The following is a 19,316-nucleotide window of genomic DNA, read 5'->3' on the forward strand; positions in this document are numbered from 1 at the left end:
GAGGGGGGGGTTGGTTTCAGTTTCAAAAAAAAAAAAAAAAAAAAAAAAAAGCATAAAGTGGAAAACACAACCTAGGACTTCCCTTCTAAGATTTCCTTTCCTAAATAAGCTTGAGAAAAGATGCAGCATGCCTAGCGTGGTGTCTCCCATACAGCAAGTGATCGATGTACCAAAGCAGAGTATGTATCCATTCCTAATGCCTGGTTAGTAGCCAGACTTTAGGTTAGTGTCCATTTGATAGATCTGGGCTTTTTATTGCACTGAATACTGGAAAAGGTAAAGAACATTTCACATGAAGCTTTCTTTTTCAACAAAATCTTTTAAAGTTGTTCTGTTTTTAAAGAAATAGTACTTAGAATGGAAGTGGTAATTAAATGCATCAATTGCTCTGTTCTCTCCAGTTGGCATCAGACAGCAGTTTGCAAGCAGAGTGCCAAAGCATTTAGTCTGAAGTCTAAAAATTAGATGATTTCCACCATAGTTGATGTATGAGAATCATAGAAGAATCATTTTCCTGCACTGCAGTCTCTGGGTATTTGGCAAGGTACAATTTAACTATAGCCTTCTTTGAACTTTCTTTCTTTGAAGCAACAGGTGTTTGGCTCAGCTGGGAAGAAAGTACAGTCACGTTCACATTCTGCCCTCAGAATGGCAAATCTAAATGAAACCTACTGCACACCAAGGATCTCCATACAGCCTGCTTTGCAAACACCTTTCTCATCACTGCAGTATTTTTAATTTTTCCTAACAGACTCTCAAATTAGGGTGTCTTAAGATAAAATTGCTACATAAACATGAGTAGGTGAAAAGTTCCTCAGTGAGAGAGTGACTGTGAGGAGAAGTGTTAAAGGTCTTTGTCTTGCCCTGCATGCACAAACGATGCAGACCAAGCTAGTAGTCACAGGGAGGAAAGCGCAGCTTGCCAAACACAGCTCAGCACCCTCCACATCCCCAAAGGAACTCAGAGCTTTCCCAAAGCAGGTTAACAGCAGAAAGACAAACATCTTATTTCAAAAGCCTGGAAGAGTAAGACACTGTGTAACGAGAAACTACAAAAAATAAAACCCACTGAGCAACAGGTCCTTGGCTGGATGCGTACTTCATTTTGGTAATACTGTACCTACTTGCTTCTCTGTCACAAACAAGTAAAAGTTCACACTGGAGAAATGACATTCAAATTATCTCATTACCAATGTATTTTCTGAAATGGTTTCAAGGCTAGTATGTGTTTCCCAAAATAATGAAATTTGAATGTAAAAAACTGAAGACAATTTATTTCAAACAAAATCACCAAAGTACATGCTGATCACAAAGTAGAGGGACACTCAGCCCAAGGCAAGGCAGGAGAGACGGCTCACCAGTGCTGTAGGCTGTTGGCATTGCGGAGTACACGAGTCCCTGCGGAGGCAGGCTTGGGGTTGTCACAGACACTACGGGGGTAGCAAGGGGCTGAGTGGCTTGAGAACTGCTTATCCTTTGGGTATTCTGTGAGACATCAGAAAAGAGAAAAAGTGTTACCATGCGGTATTTATGTTCAGACTTAATATTTTAAAAATAACTTTTAATTTAAATGTGATGCTTTTCACAGCTTTATGTGAATATCATTATTTTCTGTAGCAGTCATGCTACAAAAATCTTAAAAATACTAATGGGGCTAATTTAAAGGCACCTATTTTTGCATTAATTATTCATCTCCCCTTTCTTTAATAGTTTACTAATGCCAGAATCACCCCTCAAAATAGAAACTTACCTTATGGGTGATAACACTTTTTTTTTTGGTACCAGGGATAGAACTTGGGCCCTTGCGCTTGCAAGGCAGGTGGTTGAACCACTGAGCCAAATCCCCAGCAGGTGATAACACTTTTATGTGTTAGTATAATGAGGACTTAATGTCATTACAAAGACTGTCAGGCTATGGTGACAACAAAAGTCATCTGTACATACATAAATTGTAAGTTCAGGATACAGGAACATTTATGTATTAATGTGGCTGGAAGTGCAGCTTATATTTTGCTTTGCTTCCCTCCAACCCTAATGATGACCTATTTTTAACCACTGGTTCAGATATGTATCCCTTCATTCTCCCCATCTTTGGAACCAACAGGCTTTGGGCAGAGAGCTTTTGAAATACAAGAAAAAGTGATGGCTTGTAACTGTATTTAGAAGCCTAAGCCAAAACACAGAATCATTTAGTGCCCTTAGTGAAGAAGCAGAACATGGACAGTGTCCACTGTCATTGTTTCCAGAAAGACCTGAGATGAAGACCTTAAACTAGATCTAGATTCTTGGAATCTAATGAGAATAGATTTGTTATTTTCTTTTCAGTTCATTTTTATTTTCTACTGCAAGTTAGAGGATGTCAGAAAGACTATATGGCATGTGGATGTATTGCCTGAGTTCCAGTCCCAGAGTCACCACTTCCTAAGCTCAGGGACAATCATTTAACTTCTCTAAACGTCTAAATTTTTCATGTTGGGATGATAGAAATCTTTGTCCTGCCTGCCTTGCAGTGCTACTGTGAAAATAAAATGAAGTGATATGCAGGAAATGTATGGGTAACCGAAATACTACAGGAATGTGAGAAAATATTCTCAAATGACTGTCCCAAGAAACCTTGTATAATCAAATTTTTATGTAACTGATGATAAAAAAGTGACAGGTATATTTATCCCTTCTGATCCACAGGTGTTCTCTTAGAGCCTTCATGAGGTAAAGTTTCGCCACTCTAGAAATGCAAGGCTCCTAAAGGGATCTGTAGCCTGGCTCACTTTAGAAAACACCTTGGTACAAGTCTGAGGGGACTTGCACACCTGCCTTCCTCACTCTGAAATGCAGCCATCTATGATTTTTTTCTTTAGAGCTCAAACCAATTTAAACTAACTTTTCAGTTTGACAGACTGTTTCTGATTCTGTTTGAGTCCAACACATAAAGCTCTGCATTTTGAATTAACTTAGAATGTGAATTAACTTAAATCTTAAAGTAATACCAATGGCTATTTACAGTTCTCAGCCATGTCTATCTTTTTGTTTGTTTGTTTTTGGTACCGGGGATCAAACTCAGGACCTCACGACTGCCAGACAGGTGCTATGCCATTGAGCTACATCGTGACCCCATGTCTTTCTTTTTTAAGTCACAGATATTTATTTGAATTTTTTTAATTTAAAAATTTTGTTTTTCCTTTTTTGTTGTTGCTGTTGATTGGCTCTTGAGATGGCTACACCACCATATTTTAATGATTTCTAAATTTAAAGTCTTCATAAATTTATCTCTGAGGTTCTGTAATTACAGGTGTACTTTAAGAAAAATGGAAAGTCAGTGTATGAAAACCGGAAATACAGTGCATTTTAGTCTCAGAATCAAGTTAATGTTAATGACTTTTTTGAGACAGGGATCTGTTTTGGACTTTGGAATTTGCTCTTTCGTATTTGGTATCTAGGCCACACATGGTGAAAGAGTGCAGTACGAGATGGGTTGGTCTGGGCTCTGCCACACGCTGGCAATCTCCAGGCATTCTAATACACCAGCCAATCTCAGGAGCCCTGGCTTCCATGAGTAAATGACTTTCAGAACCACTAGAGGGCAACACAGCTCTAGATAATTCCTGTAAGCATTCAGTACTTCTTAAAGGTAAACAAATCTAATGTAAGATGGACTATTTTGGTTTGAATTATTCACTTCATTTGCTAATAATTATGATATAATTAAGAATATTTCCCCAAAATATGCTCATAATACAACACGGGGCTAAAGTATTTCAGTTAATCAATATAAAATCACATCCAAAACTGTGATAATGATCGCAAAGCTAAATAACCTAATATCTTAAGTATAGCAGTCATATTTGAAAAGAAAATACACTTCTCAAAACACACTAGCATGCACAAATGTGTAATAATAAAATATAAGTAAAACCAACTGATGCCTTTACCCCATGCTCACATGCACTCAACCCCATCCATGCTAAAAACTGTGCTTTCAACTTTTTATTCCCCTTAGAATCACCTAATTAACAGATGACTCTGAATGCACATGATTACTTCTGTAAAGTCTAGGTTATAGTTCCTAAAGAAGAAATAGAATAGCTGCAAGTTATTTTTACTCAGGTTTATTTTCTAGAGGAAAAGCCAATAGAAAACACTTGTGGAGAAAAAAATTAACAGATGCTTATAAGAACAGAGTATCTTCGGATAGAAAAGTAAATTTGAGTATGTCCAATTACAGATATTCCTCTTAGTAAACAGGGAACCCCCTTGTGGTTCAGACTGTCTCATGCAGCATGAAATAATTCCAACTCTGAAAAAGGTGACCTCACCAAAAATGACATAATCTTTTTGAAAGAAATAACACAGGACTGTGTTACAATCTGAGGAACTTTGAGGGTGAAGTCATTTTCTAAAAATATTTTAATAATTTGGAAAGCTATATAAGGTATTTTGGATCTTTGCTTTAAAATATCTTTAACAACTACCCTGTGCTCATGGACAGCAACTGTTTTTAAAGGCTGTATTGTAATGTTCCCTCCAACATATAAATTCTAAATAGAAAAACTGGAATCTGCAGTACCAGTAGATTGCTTTCATAATACAAAGCATTTGGACAGTGTTTTTACACAAGTATCTTTGTAACAAAAGAACATAGGTTAGATAAAAACATTTAACAGAATTAGTACTTTCTACTTCTTTTTCAACTCCCTTCAAGCAAAAACCCCCACTCACCAACTCCAATTCCTCTTCCTCCGACTGTACTCAGCACATAAGAGGGATAAGAGAGTTACTAAGACTGTTGATACTTGCAACAAAGTATTTCTTTAGAAAGACATGGTTTTAGGACCCTAGCATTCCTTTGGAACTCTACAGAGATCATAACACACACAACAAATAGAAACTACTTGTTGTCTTTAAACTTGTAGCTGATTTTTAATACCAGAAAATTCTTTAGGGCCAGGATTTATTAAAGAGCACCCCCCATCTGCTCTTACCCCCGCCTCTGCTACACAGTCACACTTCTGCAACATTTAGATAGTTTCCTAATCATGACAACAGTTTGTATTTGAAACCACGAACATACTCTGTATGTATTAAATCTTAATCCTCCCATCACTGCCCACCAGGTCAAACATGTCCATGCATCTCCTGGCTAGACTGTTCTCCCTGGTAGGCCCAGAAGTGTGGTATGCTTTATTTCCCATATAGCCAGACCAGTGTTATGAACCAGGAACTTAAACATCTGTCAATAAATAAAAGTTTTTTATACGTTAATTATTTGCAGGTAAAAGTTCACATATTAATAAAATAATTTTAATGGAGAGAAATCCTGAATATGAAAAAAATGAGATGAAGACAAATGAACTGATAAATGAACAGGAGAGAAAAGAAACATTTGCTCCTTTTCTTTTAAACACTTATAAAATATGCTAGACACAATCTACTCCTTAGGTGTTTTTTTCCTTCACTTTAATAGAGTTTTAAGTTTCTTTGTCTGTGAAGCCTCTTCACTGATACAGGAAGTCCTAATTTTGAGGCCGGTTTTTCTGCAAATGAATGGGGAGAAAGGAAGGAGGCTGCCTGCAAAACATCATTTGGCCTATACTTGCTGCCTCCCTGAGGCCAACAGGAGCCTTAGCTGCTGTGTTGCATATACATCATCACTGCATAGCTCCAATTACAAGATGCACAAGGAAGTACCATACTGTTGAACACCATGGCTATGCTTGTATAAAACAGTTTTCACTTTAACTTATAGGGATCACAGTTTATATGGCAAGTTTTCTGAAAAAGGGCTTCATTTCTTTAAAAAAAAAAAAAAAGACTGGTTATAATTTTATCACTCAGTTTCCTAATGTCTAAATGCAGTTTATTAAACATTGCAATTTAGTAATAGTTTTTACAAATCTGTTTGTACCTTTACTAAATGAAATTTCATGATTAAAAAAAATTTTTTTTTCTAAAAGGTAGTAGCAGGTATTGAACATTTGGCTCCTAAAAGTAAGACAAAATGTCTCTCTTTTGGAATGCATTTCTTTGTTGTGTGTGTGTTGTTTTTTTTGAACCGGGGGTTAAACTTGGTTCCTTGTGCTTGCAAGGCAGGTGGTGGAACCACTGAGCTAAATCCCCAGCCCTCTCTATTTTAAACATTTTATTCTGATATAATTTTAGATTCAGAGAGCAGCTGTATAGACAGCTCGCTCACATTCTTACCTAGCTTTGCCCAAGGTTAATAGCCCAAAGAAACAAGATACAATAGCCCCCCCTGGGGGGGGTGGTTCTTCACAATGAGCTACATCCCTATTCCTTTTTTATTTTTTGATTCTGAGATGGGGGTCTTGCTAAATTGCCATTCCTGGACTCAAACCCATAATCTTCCTGTCTCAGTTTCCCAAAGTGTTAGGATTATAGGTGTGTGTTATTTGGCACTTTTGGAGAACACTACTCAGGTATCCTGTAGAATGCCTCTCAATTTGGGTGTGTCTTATGTTTATTCCTTGAGAGAAGGCATGGACTTTTGAACGACTATCACAGAACTATGTAATCTTTTAGCACACCATAGCAGAAGGCATGTCATCTTTTTTGTCTAATACTAGTGATGCTAACCTTGACTAAAGTAAGGGAGTGTGTATTATTTTTCCCTTTGTAAGAAACAAATATTTGAGGAGAGACATTTTGAGGCCGTATAAATATTGTGTTTCACTTTAAACTTTCACTAATTGTAGCATTTATCTGTTGGCTTTGCCTGCAACCAGTGCCACTGTACTGTGGTGTTCTATGTGGTTACCATTCCTCTTATTCTTTTCTCGTTTATTAATTAGAATTTCTCCCTAAAGAAGAGCTGTTATTTATTTTATCACATATCAATAATGGACCCTATTATTCCTTGGGTTATAAGCCAAAACTATTATTTATTTTGTTACTCAAATTGTTCCAGTTTTGGTCACTGGGATCTCTTTTGGAAGGCTACCTCCTGTGACCTTTTGATAGGCACTTTCTTATTCTTTGCTGCATCTTGCTCACCTTGTATTTCTCCAAGCCAGTTCTAAAATTAATCTCTTCTCCATGGGGCCCCAGTTCTCTGAATTAGAAGATGGTGCTTAAGAACTAAAATCTGACCATTCTCAGACTACTACTGGGTATCATTACTTCAAATGCCTCTCTGCACATAGAGCTAGGAAATATATGATTTATACCAACTGATGTGTATTACTGAGCCTTCCTTTTTTATCGCTGAGTAGTATTTCTTTTTTGGATGAACCAAACAAATATATATCCATTCACCTGCTGCAGGACATTTGGGTTGTTCTCAGTTTTTCAGTTACAAAAAACATAGGAAATTACCTAAATACAGTTTTTATATCACTGAGGTAAATACAAGAGACACTGTTGGGTCATATGGCAAGTATATATCTAGCTTCACAGAAGTTGCTAACTCTTCCAAAGGGACCGTATCATGTGCAACTCAAGAAGGGATATATGAGTTGTTGCTCTGCATTTTCAACAGCACTTCATTTTATTTTTAAGGTTTTAGCCATTCCAATAGATGTATAGTCACTCACATCTGATTGTGGTTTTAATTTTCACTTCTCCAATGATACTGAGAATATTTTCGTATGGTTGTTACATATATTGCTTTCTTCTTGAAGTATCTGTTAATATCTTGTTGCTAGGGGTGTAGTTCAGTGATAGAACACTTGCCTATCATGCATAACAGCCTAATTCAATCCTCAGCACTGCCAAAAAAGAAAAAAAAATCTTGTGCTCACTAAAAAAATTTAGGTTGTATTTTGTCTTGAGAGCTCTTTATATATTACAAACATAAGCCCTGTATTTGTATACATGATTTGCAAATACTTTCTCTTAATTTGTAGGTTTTTAAATTCTTTGAATAGCACCTTTCATAAAGCAAAACAAATTCTCATGAACTCTAATATATTGATTTTTTTTCTTTATAGATCATGCTTTGGTGTAGTTATGTTTAATTCTGTAACATTCACAGTTCCACATGTTAAATTTGGGTCCAGGATGCATTTTGAATTGTTTTATAAAAGGTGAAAATATGTATTAAGTTTTCACTGTTTTACATATAAATGTTGAATTTTTCCAATACCATTAGCTATAAGCTACTTTTTCTCCACTGAACTGTCTCACTTACTACCTTTGCTAAACAGCTGAATACTGTAGTATTTATATGCAATTATTTTCCGGGCTATTTTGCCCCTTGATCCATGGGCCCATTCTTTTGCTAATACTTTACATCCTCAGTTACTGCAGCTTTACAGGAGGTCTTCAACTCACACAGTCTTTCTGTTTGGTTCTTTTTCAAAATTGTTTTGGTTATTATTGTTTCTTTGCCTTTCTGTATATTTTAGAATTAACATGATTTCTACAAAAAAGCTTGTTTCAACTGTGATTGTATTGCGTTTGATTTACAGATCAATTTGAGAACTGACATCTTGACAATACTGTTTTCAAATCCTTTAACATAATGCATCTTTCATTAGGTAAACTGATCTCTTTTAATAGTGTTGTGTAGGGCTAGGGATTTAGCTCAGTGGTTCCACCACATGCTTTGCAAGCACAAGGACAAGAGTTTGATCCCCGATACAAAAAAAAAAAAAAAGTGTTATGTAGTTTTCAGCATATACACTGAATATATATATTTTATTACATCTGTACTTTACTATTTATTTTTTTTGGGAGATGGTGCTATGTTAAATTTCTAATTTGAATTATACAGTGCTGGCATAAGAATACAACAGATTTCTGTGTATTTACTTTTCTTAACTGTACTGGCGAGGGCTTCTAGTACAATGCTGAATGTGTATACCAATTAAAAAACAGATTGAATGTTTTCCCCTTATCAGTGTATTATCAATTAAAATTTTTGTAGATGCTCCTTATCAGATTGCTCCTTTCTATTCCTAGCATCAGAGTTTTTCTTAACATCATAAACAAATGTTATATTCTAACATGGAGGAATTATATTGGTGAATTTTGAAATGTAGAATCACTCTTGCATTCCTGGGATGAAACCTACTTGGTCTTAATATACACCCTGTTTATATATTGCTGAATTTATTTAATAATATTTCGCTGAGGCTTCCTATGCGTAGAGTTCATGAGGGATACTGGTTTGTAGTTGTCTCGTCCTTATTCTGATTTTTTTAGCCTGATGAAATGAGTTTGAATGTGTTACTTCCTAGGTTTCTGAAAGAGACTACAGAATTAGTATTAATTTTTCCTCAAATATTTGACAGAATTGGTCAATGAAACCATCAGGATCTGGAATTTTCTATTTTGGAAGTCTTTTAAACTAGGAATTCAATTTCTTTTATAGATATTTAAGATTAAAATTAACTATCAGAACTTCAGTGAGTTTAGTAACTCTTTGGTAGTTTACATCTTTCAAAGAATTTGCCTCTTTTACCAATGCTATCAAATATGGCAGAAAAGAGTCATAAAGTACAGTATTCTTGTATTACCATTTACTATCTTTTGGATATGCCCTTTTTCAATTCTTGATATTGGTAACCTGGGTCTTCTCTTTTCTTCACTCAGCATGGTTACAGGCTTCTGACTGGATCTTTTCAACATTAATTTTTGGTTTGATTCCCATCTACTGTTTTTCTGTTTCTAATTTTATTAATTTGCTTTTTCTTTCCTGATTGCTTTCAGTTAAATTTGTTCTTGCTTTTAAAGTTCCTCAAGGTAAAAGCTTATACTGCTGATTTGGGACCTTCTTTCTTTTCTAATATAATAAGCATTTAATGCTATAAATTCTCTTCAGCATTACTCTAGCTGGTCCTATTTGGATATATTGTAATTTCATTTTCACTAAGCTGTATTTAAACATTTTTTTTCCTTAAGATTTCCTCTGTGACCCCAGCTTAACGTGTATTGTTTAATTTCTAAATAAACTGTATACAGAATTTTCTGGTGTCTGTTACTGATTTCTAGGTTAATTTCATTATGGTCAGAGACCATAATCTGTATGAGTTTAATTCTTTGAAATTTGCTTAGGTCTATTTTATAGCACTGGATGACTTATCTTGATTAATGTTCCACATGCACCTGAGAAAAACGTGTATCCCGTTTTTGTTAAGTACAGGATTCTGTAAACAATTCTCAAGCCAGGCTGCTTGGGTGTTGTTCAAACTGTCCAGATCTTCCTGATTTTTCTGTCAATTACTGAAAGAGTGTTGAAGGTTCCAACGTGTAGATTTTTCTATTTTACCTATCAGTTTTTCTCTTTATGTACTTTGGAGATCTGTCATTAGATGCAAACACATTAAAGAACAGTTATTTCTTGAAAAATGGGCTATGTAATGCCCCTCTTTCCCTAATTATATTTCGTTTTGTTAAGTCTACATTGTCCAAAATTATTATGCTGATTTTAGCTTTAACTGTGGTCTGCATGGTTTTTCTGTTTATGTCTTTATATTAAAAGTGGCTTCTTACAGGTAATAGTGTTTGGTCTTTTTTGCCTTTTTTTGGATAGTTTTAAACAAATCTGACAATCTGTCTTGTAAATGATGTAGATCTGACCTGTAATAATATATTTTCAATTTTTCTTTCCCATTTTTGCTTTTTTCCCCCTCCTTCTAATGCTGGGGATTGAACCAAGGGGGCACTGTACCACTGAGGTACATCCCCAGACCTTTTTATTTCTTACTTTGACGGAGACTCTCACTAAGTTGCCCAGACTGGCTGAACTTGTGATCTTCCTGTGTCAGCTTCCCAGAGTGCTGGGATTACAGATGTGCGTCACCATGGATGGCCTCGTATTTTATTTTTACATGTGCTATAGAAACAAATTGCATTACCACTATTTTTACCATATGAAGTCAGCAGTCTTATGGAGAAGTTAAAAAGAAGAAGAACACCTAGATTTTGGTTTCTCATACTATTCTCCTGTGAAAGTTATCAGGGTTCTTTGGAGGAATATGTGATTATGACTGGGGCAGAAAAAACACAAGTAGAGCTTGGAGCATATCGTAGTTTCAGAAAACAAAAAAGTACTCTGCCCTTCCCTCGAAACAAAAACAAAAACAAAAACAAAACATCACAAAGCACAAGTACAAGGGGACATCACAGAAATACAGATAGGGCTGAGGATTTAGTGCGGTGGTACTGCACCTGCCTCACAAGCACAAGGTCCTGAGTTCAATTCTCAGTACCAAAAAAAAGGATAGAAAAAATATACAGATACCACATCAACAGCTCCCAAAAGCTAAAGCTAAAACAACTTGAACAGGAAAGCAGTATTATAGTACACCACACTATACCAAAGTATAAAAGTATACCAACGTATAAAATAAATGCCTGTCCATATGTATATGTATAAATAAATGATGAAGCAAATGAGAAAGAATAGTTAAATCTCTAAATAATTTCTGTAGACATTCTTCCCTTGAGGAGATAGAGGATAACCCCCATTCCTTAAGTGAGGGCTACCTGTAAGGACTTCTAATGATTACAGTATGGAAAGAAGAAGGAGTAAGTTCACAGCAGAGAAACCTGTGAGAGACTTCATCAGTCTGGTGACCACATTAGCATTAAGAGTAACAGTTATGCTGATAGTGAACACCCTTGATGATATGATGTAAACAACACTTTAATTACATAGCCTTCTTCCCTCAGAGTAATAATAAACCCAAGCTAATAAGAAGACATCAGACAAATCTCAACTGAGGGACATTCTAAACAGTATGTGACTGGTACTGCTCTAAACTGTCAAGATCAGTAACGCAAGGAAACTCTTAGAAACTGCTATAGCCAACAGTCTATGGAGACACGATTACTAAAGGTAATGTGGTATATCCTGGATTAGAGCCTGGAACAGAAAAAGACATAAAATTAAAAACTAAAGAAATCAAAATAAGAGACTTTAGTTAATATACCATCAATATCAGTCCATTAATTTTAACAAGTGTTTATGCTAAGATTCTAATATATCTATAAATTAAAAACTATCCTAAAAAGCTAATAAAAAGTAGAGAAAAATAATTTTATCTCCATTTATATAATTTCCTTATTTCTTTGAGTAGACTCAAGTTTTTGATGCTATCATCCCTTCTACAGAAGGCGTTTCCTTAACATTTCTTGTAGAGCTCTGCTGGCAATAAATTCCCATGATTTTCGTTTCAGAAGTCTCTCTTTTGCCTTTGTTTTTGAAACATTTTTTGCCAGGTATAGAATCCTGGGTTAATAGTTTTGTTTTCTTAAATTTTAGCACATTAAATATATACTCCATTGTTTCCTAGCTTGTACAGATCCTGAAGAGAAGTATGTTTTTAGTGCTTACCTTTGTTCTATATGCAGTATGTCTTTTCTCATAAGTCTTTAGCTTTTAGTTTTAGCAGTCTGAATGTACGTGCATGTGTGTGCAATGACAATATTTATCTATCTAGTGTTTGTTACTGCACCTTAAAATATTGTTTTGCTCTTTTCTTGGGAATTTTAATTACAAATATGTTGATAAAGTCTCACACCTCTGAACTGTTTTGCTCTGCTTTTTGTTTCATTTTATTTTGTTTTGGCATGTCTTATTCTTTGTATTTCAGTAGGAGTTAATTCCTCCTGACTTTCTGACCTAAGTCTTTCCTCCTGTTGAATTAATTTTCTTAGGAACTGAAGTGGCTTTGGGCTTTATTATTGTATGGCTGCCACAGTGTATCTACCACAAGCTTCAAATCTCTCTTGTGATAGGTGACCAGTTTGTCAGATTTGCTTCGTCAGTGGCTGCCCCATTTTCAATGTGGATCATCTTCTCTGTGAAGTGCCTCACACTACGGCTTCTCAGCCACGCTGCCACTCTCATGGCTCTGCTCTCTACCCACCATGTCTTTCTGCTCCTCCACAATGAGCAAAGATGGAAATTTTCCTTTTCCACTTCTCCAAACATGGGGATTTCACCAGTGCCCTAAGAGTAACACTGTGTGTTGTCCATCTCCTCACAGATTAAGGTTTTTCTTCCATGCAAGGTAAAGGACTGAAAGAACTAAACATAACTTTTACCTCTACTGTAGTGTCCACTAATCCCCTCTCCCACCTGTGCTATCCAGAGGCTTTTTCAGGGCAACCCTCCTCTTTCATGTGAAGCACCCAGTGAGGCTCAAGGTTTAAAAAAATCTATAGGAGAAAATGGACTCAATCCACATTGTGGCCCCCACCAGTTTCAAAGGTTCCCAAAATATACACTTGGCCTCCAGCAACTCACTAATCACTCCAGCTTAGCTCTTATCACCTGTGACCTGCCAGTGCTCCGATGTCATCTCTGCCCAGAGTACCTGCCTTGCCCCATGCTTCAGGCCAGTTGGTTGCCCTGAAATCCCAGCACTAGGACAGACTAAAAAAACAAAAACTGAGTTTTCTGTATGTTCAACTTCTTTTCATTGTAAATTTGTGAGTGATTTGGTTTCACCTTTATGTATCTCCAAGTAAAAAAGTATTCTTTGTTTTTGACCCATAGAACAAGACTTAAAAAGACTTATAGTCTCAATTTCACACCACCATGGACAAGAATAGTAACCTTTAGCTTAGTTTTCTCATCACTATCTAGCCATGACCATAGTCTAATTGAGAATCAAATGAGAGAATGCGTATAGGATATTTCAGAATCTATAAAGCATTACATTATTATGGAATTATTACTTAAGCCTGACAACATCACGTTCACTTAGCAAAAACAAAAACAGAAAGTTTAGCAGCTGCATAGTAGAAAGAGCACCTGGCATATTACTTAGTATGCTAGCAGCCAAACAGTTGCTAAACTAAAAATGGTTTTAAAACTTGCATATATATTCTAATTTTTTTGTAGAAGAAGTTAAGGGGGATAAACACATTCCCCTCCTCTTCATGAACGCAGACTTAGGATTTAAAAGCAAATGAGGCTAGAGCTCTGAAGACACTGTCAAGGGGAGTACTGCATCCTTTACAGAGTAAAATAGAAATGCCATTTAAAAGGAATAAGCATCATTCATAGGAAATGGATACATTTTGAGGATATACTCATAATGAAATAAATGTCACACATGTGTAAATTCCGAATAGTTTCTCTGGTGTGAAAAACTATAATAGTACTCAAGATCCTAATGGGATAATTAACAATGTGAAACAGGAAGAAAAGGGCTATAGGGGTAGGGAAAGTGGAAAGGGTACGGGAAGGGGAATAAGGGAAAAGAAAAAAATGTGAGAAAATGAAAAAATGGAAATAAAGTGTTTGTAAATGGGGAGGGAAGGAGGGGGTGAAGGGAGGGCAGAGGTAAGAGGAAAAAATGAGAACCAAGACCTGTCATGTAAAGGTACAAGATCCCAGTAATGAATGTAACTGTACTGTATACCTAGAATGTACCAATAAACTCAATTAAAAAAAGAAGAAAAAAAAAGAAGGAATAAGCAAAGAAAATCATTTGGAGAATAACACATTCAAGTTTGTATACATATTCCCTACAACAGTTCTCTGTTTAGTATTTAAGGTTCCTTAACAAATAATTTACTAGTTCTCTCATAGAAATTTATGTAACAGATGAAAAGAAAGTATGCAAAGCACAGAAATGAAATAAAGCATGTTTAATTTATAAACTTGGAAATGAGACATCTAAGCAAAGATTTTAGGCTGTTAAAATTAAGCATAATAACCCCTCCAAATTTAGCTTTAATTTTAAATAAGCATTAAGCAAAATTTATTTCCTATTTTCCCATAATCTTTTTTTTCCTGTATTTAAAATAGACCTGTCTCTTCAAATGGCAGTTTTGAATAGAAATACTCATCAGGAAGAAATAGTATGTACTCTAGGGAGGTATGCAAAATTCCAAGGAAAATATACACTGAGACATGTAAAATACGTGTTTTGAAGAATGAAGCTAAAGGAGGTCTGACTTACCAGTGGAGGCATCATCCCCTTGCTTGAAGGGGGAATGACGACTCGAAGATCTGGCTTTCGACTGTTCATTCCAAGATTGCCACCACCTGGTGGAGGGGGAGACTTTGTAGGCATGACTTTGCCTATACTATTTGCACCGGTATTTCCAATCAAATTTGGAGAAGCTCTCGAGTTTACAAACCCATTCCCTAGAGAAAAGATTAACATAAAAAGAATTATTAAAAATACTTTGTCACAAATACAAAGCATGCTTTTCCCAGTCCCCACTTACAAATGAATTTAATAAAACTCACTACTAACTACGTATCCTTCAATATTTTAAAATAAGCAAACAAAGTCAACCAGCTTAAGACTAATGCCACTTGTTTGCAGCATTATTGCTTGGACCCAGGATAAAAGGCATTTTAAAATACAACACACATTTCTAAGGGTCAGCTCATACTGGGGATTATGATAATAGAGACTTTTTTTAAAAGCCTGAAGCCAGCCTATGCAGTCAGGGACTACTGCTAGGTTCTGGGTACTCATTCAGGTTTCAGGCAGCTCCTTAAAAGGTAGCTTATTTAGCACTTAGCACTAATGCTTCATTTTCCTCAAGTACTTCTCCTTGTGGCTTTACTTCTCCCTGTTCTTTTTCTTCTGCTTCCATTAAGACTCTTGCTAAATAACTGTGGTTAATTTAACTTTAATCATCTTATTGCTACTTTTAAGCTTCCCCTGACCAAACATCCATCTCTTGGGTGAATAAGGAAATGGGCATACACTGTGGCATCTGTTCTGCCTACACAGCACTTCCAGGCACCAGATGAGATGCAAAATAAAGGTAAGAGACCCTCCATTTTCATGAATATTCTAGTTCTTCCTGTGGTTAGCAGCCCAGTAGGGGTTAACTCCCCTTCAAGCCCCAGCCCTTTCCTACTGACTAGCTGGGAGGACAGGCATTTTGAGCCAGGTCCAAGGCAAGAAATAGAGAACATTCTCCTTTACCACAGTGACTTAGGAATGACCACCCGAAACCTGAGTAAATAAGCTGCTCTTGGCTGTGAAGGACACCACACATTCCACTCTGACTAAGGAAGCATATTATTCTCAAGTCAGTTTGAGACTCCAAAGAAAATCACAACGAGAAAAAGGCTAATACAAAACATAATAGCAAAGAAAGGAAGTAAAAGCCCTTAGCCATGTTTATAGTTTTGTATCACTTACAAGTTAATGATAAATCCTGTATACTATTTAAGCCTAAGGTAGCTTCCTGTTACTTGCAGCTGATAATACCTAATAGAATTAGCTACTAATTGCCAGCCTACTGTCCAACAAGGGAGATAATCACATAAATAACAGTTAAGTAAAAGTACTATACACAGGAACATATAATAAACATTCATTTATAAAAGAGAGTATGTATCATTTGTGATTTCAATTTCTAAGTAAACTGCAAATAAAGCAGAAAAAGTTAGAAAATAACAGTGACTATACAATACATTTATAAAAATATTTTGTGACAACTTAATTGCTAAACCTAAAAGTGTTAACTGTCCATAAAAATATATTTTATTATTCCATGTTTTTCTTTAAAACCATCAATTTTAGAAACAAAACATAAAGAATTTTATTTGGGTTTACTATGTATAATGTTTGCTTTTAGTAATAGACAGTACCAAGAATATTGTACTATTATTCTATTTTGAACACAAGTATAGTTCATAGAGGTTAATTTAAGAGCACAGTAATGCAACGAATTTGTTGGTTTAAGAATTTCATTCCTCAAATGGATAGATCTTGACAGTATAATACTAAGTGAAATAAATCAGGCCCCAAAGTTTAAATATTATATGGTTTAGCCAGGTGTGGTGGCACATGCCTGTAATCCCAGCAGCTGGGGCAGGAGGATCGCTGTGAGTTCGAGACCAGCCTGGGCTACATAGTGAGTTCCAGGTCAGTATCAACTACATAGTGAAACTGTCTCAAAAATCCAACCCCCCGCAAAAGGTTTAATATGATAGACCAAAACTATAACTAATTTAAACAGCAAAATAAAAGAAATGATAGGAAACTGGGAGGTAGACTTGGTGGAGATGCAAAGTGTTTCTGGGGAAGGAGAGGGAAAGGGGATAATGATCAAGAAGAGATAGGTGTATGTACCAATTCTCCAAGATGAACGTAATTATTATGTATCACAAACATATACTAAAAAAATTCCATTCTTAGTGTTTATTATAGAGCTGAGCATGAACAAAATATTCAGAAAAGTGAACTGAAAGCTCCTGAAGGCTTGAATGGACCTTTTGGATTTGTGTGGAATTCAACATTCATATGTCATCAGTAGCTGTAACCATCTAAAAATCAGTTAATATTATAGCACTACCTTTACTATTTCTTTTTTTTTCTTCTTTTTAATTTTAATTTTTTGGTACCAGGGATCAAACTCGGGACTTTGTGCTTAAGAGGCAGGCAGTGGAACCACTGAGATAAATCCCCGACCCTACCTTTACTATTTCTAAATGATACATTTTAATTTACATAGGAAGGGAGACAAACTAAACAAAATACAACCCTACATAGTCTTCAAGTCACATTTTCTCTAGTTAGCAAGAAAAAGCACATACATACCACAAAGGTATGAATAAAATTATACTTAAGATATGGGTAAAAGCAACATAACTAAGGGTAACCACACAAAATTGACAAGGAACTATAAAGTTAGCACTGACCACAAGTATGTGTGTTTACTTAGGGAAACCTTTGAGGGACTAACTACTGAGCAGTAGTAAAGGATAGAAGAACCAGAGAAGAAAACAGAGGGCAGGGCTAATGAATAAATGTAAGAAAATAATTTAATCAAGCCTGAATGAACAAAGTATTGGGGTGGGGAAGTACAGCGAGAGAAGCCTGGACTATGGCTCCAGGGATCAAAGGAAGAAGTGAGTAACTCTATTTATTCTGCTCTTTTCCTTCCTGTATAAAAGCAAAAGAGAACACCTGAGAATCCACCAAAAATAAGAAGCTAACAGTTAACACGTTACACACACAGTCCATCCTATATTTACATATATGGAAAGACTAACCAAAAGTGGTTGTCTACTGTGTGTCTAACACTGGCCTAATAATTTTGCCCTGAGAAATGAAATCATTTGCTTTGGAGAACTGCAACAAATTGATAGATGCATATTTTCACTTCAAGAGCTTTTTTATTGGTAGTCAGATCATTTTAATTCTACAGGAGTTTCTTGAAGGGAATAGTATGATCATTTATAACTGCTTAAAATCTGTTACGTTCTTTGCAGTTTATAAAGCATTTCAATTAAATAACGAATAGGGTCACTTGATAAACACCAGATAACTTCTGAAAAATAAAAAATATACAACCAGGAAGAGATGGATTAAGAGTTTGTAAAGACAATCTGCTAAAGCAAATGGAGCCTTTAAGATACCTAACTATAATACATTGAATTTGAAAAAAACTGTTTTGAGTTATTTATACAAAAAGCTAAAAACTAATGTTGTGCCTAAGTGACAATATAATCAACTTTGCTGAATTCTAATTATTACATTTTCAAAGTGTGGTATCTGAGTACCAAAAGGGATAGAAAAGAAAGGTGAGGTATGGCACTTAGGAACTGCATGCTTCTCTCTAGCAGATTTCATTCAGAATTCAGGGCTCCAAATGGTTGGTGTGGTTTCTCCTTCTCCACCTATTATCCAATTCTCCAAAACTTTTACTAACTGATCTATTAATTTTGATTAATTCTAGGATTTAATTTTGCTGTAGGATCTGTAATTTCAGTTAACCTTATGAGGCTACTTCTGCATTCTGCTTCTAATATCTTGAAAGGGTCTGTATTAAATCCAGATTGTATCTCCTTTCCATACACCAACAGACAATTTCCTACAACCTGTTATGCTTTCAGAAAGCAATGTTTTTCAAAAACAAAACAAAACAAAACAAAAAAAACAACCCTCACTAGGCTATCCCATGTGGAGTAGAGCTCATCCCTAACTTTGGTAACAGATAAGTCAGCTTAGTAAGCATCATACTGCACACCACTCAGAATATCAGAATAACAAAGCTTCTCAATATACAACAGCATGAATGTGTCTTCTGAATCTCTGATTCTTGTAAGATTTACTTGACTTGGGCTCAAATCTGGAGGATAAAGTAGTTATTTCCTCTCACTTGCACTGTAAGATGATATAAATCTGTGAATACATCAAGCATGAATGCTGTATTTTCCCATGTGGAGTCTATAATGCTTTTTATACAGTACCACAGTAACTCATGAGAATCAAATTTCAAGAGTAAAAGGGAACCTAGTGTAAAGTCAGGAGTCTAAAGCAGATGATTATGGTATGATGTGTTTGGTAACTACCAGACTAAGGCTAAGATAATTTCATATGCACTACCTGTTATCCTGTAGAGTACTGTATAGTGATATATTACCC

The 19,316-nt window shown here is 35.7% G+C and overlaps 1 protein-coding gene across 4 annotated transcripts in view; it reads right to left on the reverse strand.

The window, feature by feature from the left end:
* Positions 1 to 19,316, reverse strand: part of Mef2a (myocyte enhancer factor 2A) — a 91,317-nt gene that overhangs the window by 5,205 nt on the left and 66,796 nt on the right. For 2 of the 4 annotated variants that reach the window (XM_010607850.1, XM_010607851.1), the window contains exons 7-9: positions 14,877 to 15,064; positions 4,717 to 4,740; positions 1,359 to 1,485 (exon numbers count right to left, since the gene is read on the reverse strand). In XM_010607850.1, coding sequence (XP_010606152.1) covers positions 1,359 to 1,485; positions 4,717 to 4,740; positions 14,877 to 15,064 — 339 coding nt within the window. The remainder of the gene's footprint in view (positions 1 to 1,358; positions 1,486 to 4,716; positions 4,741 to 14,876; positions 15,065 to 19,316) is intronic. The other 2 variants (XM_010607852.1, XM_010607853.1) reach the window with 1 other exon arrangement.

Source organism: Fukomys damarensis, unplaced genomic scaffold (assembly GCF_012274545.1).
Source record: "Fukomys damarensis isolate Sample0158 unplaced genomic scaffold, DMR_v1.0_HiC HiC_scaffold_7, whole genome shotgun sequence".
NCBI lineage: Eukaryota > Metazoa > Chordata > Mammalia > Rodentia > Bathyergidae > Fukomys > Fukomys damarensis.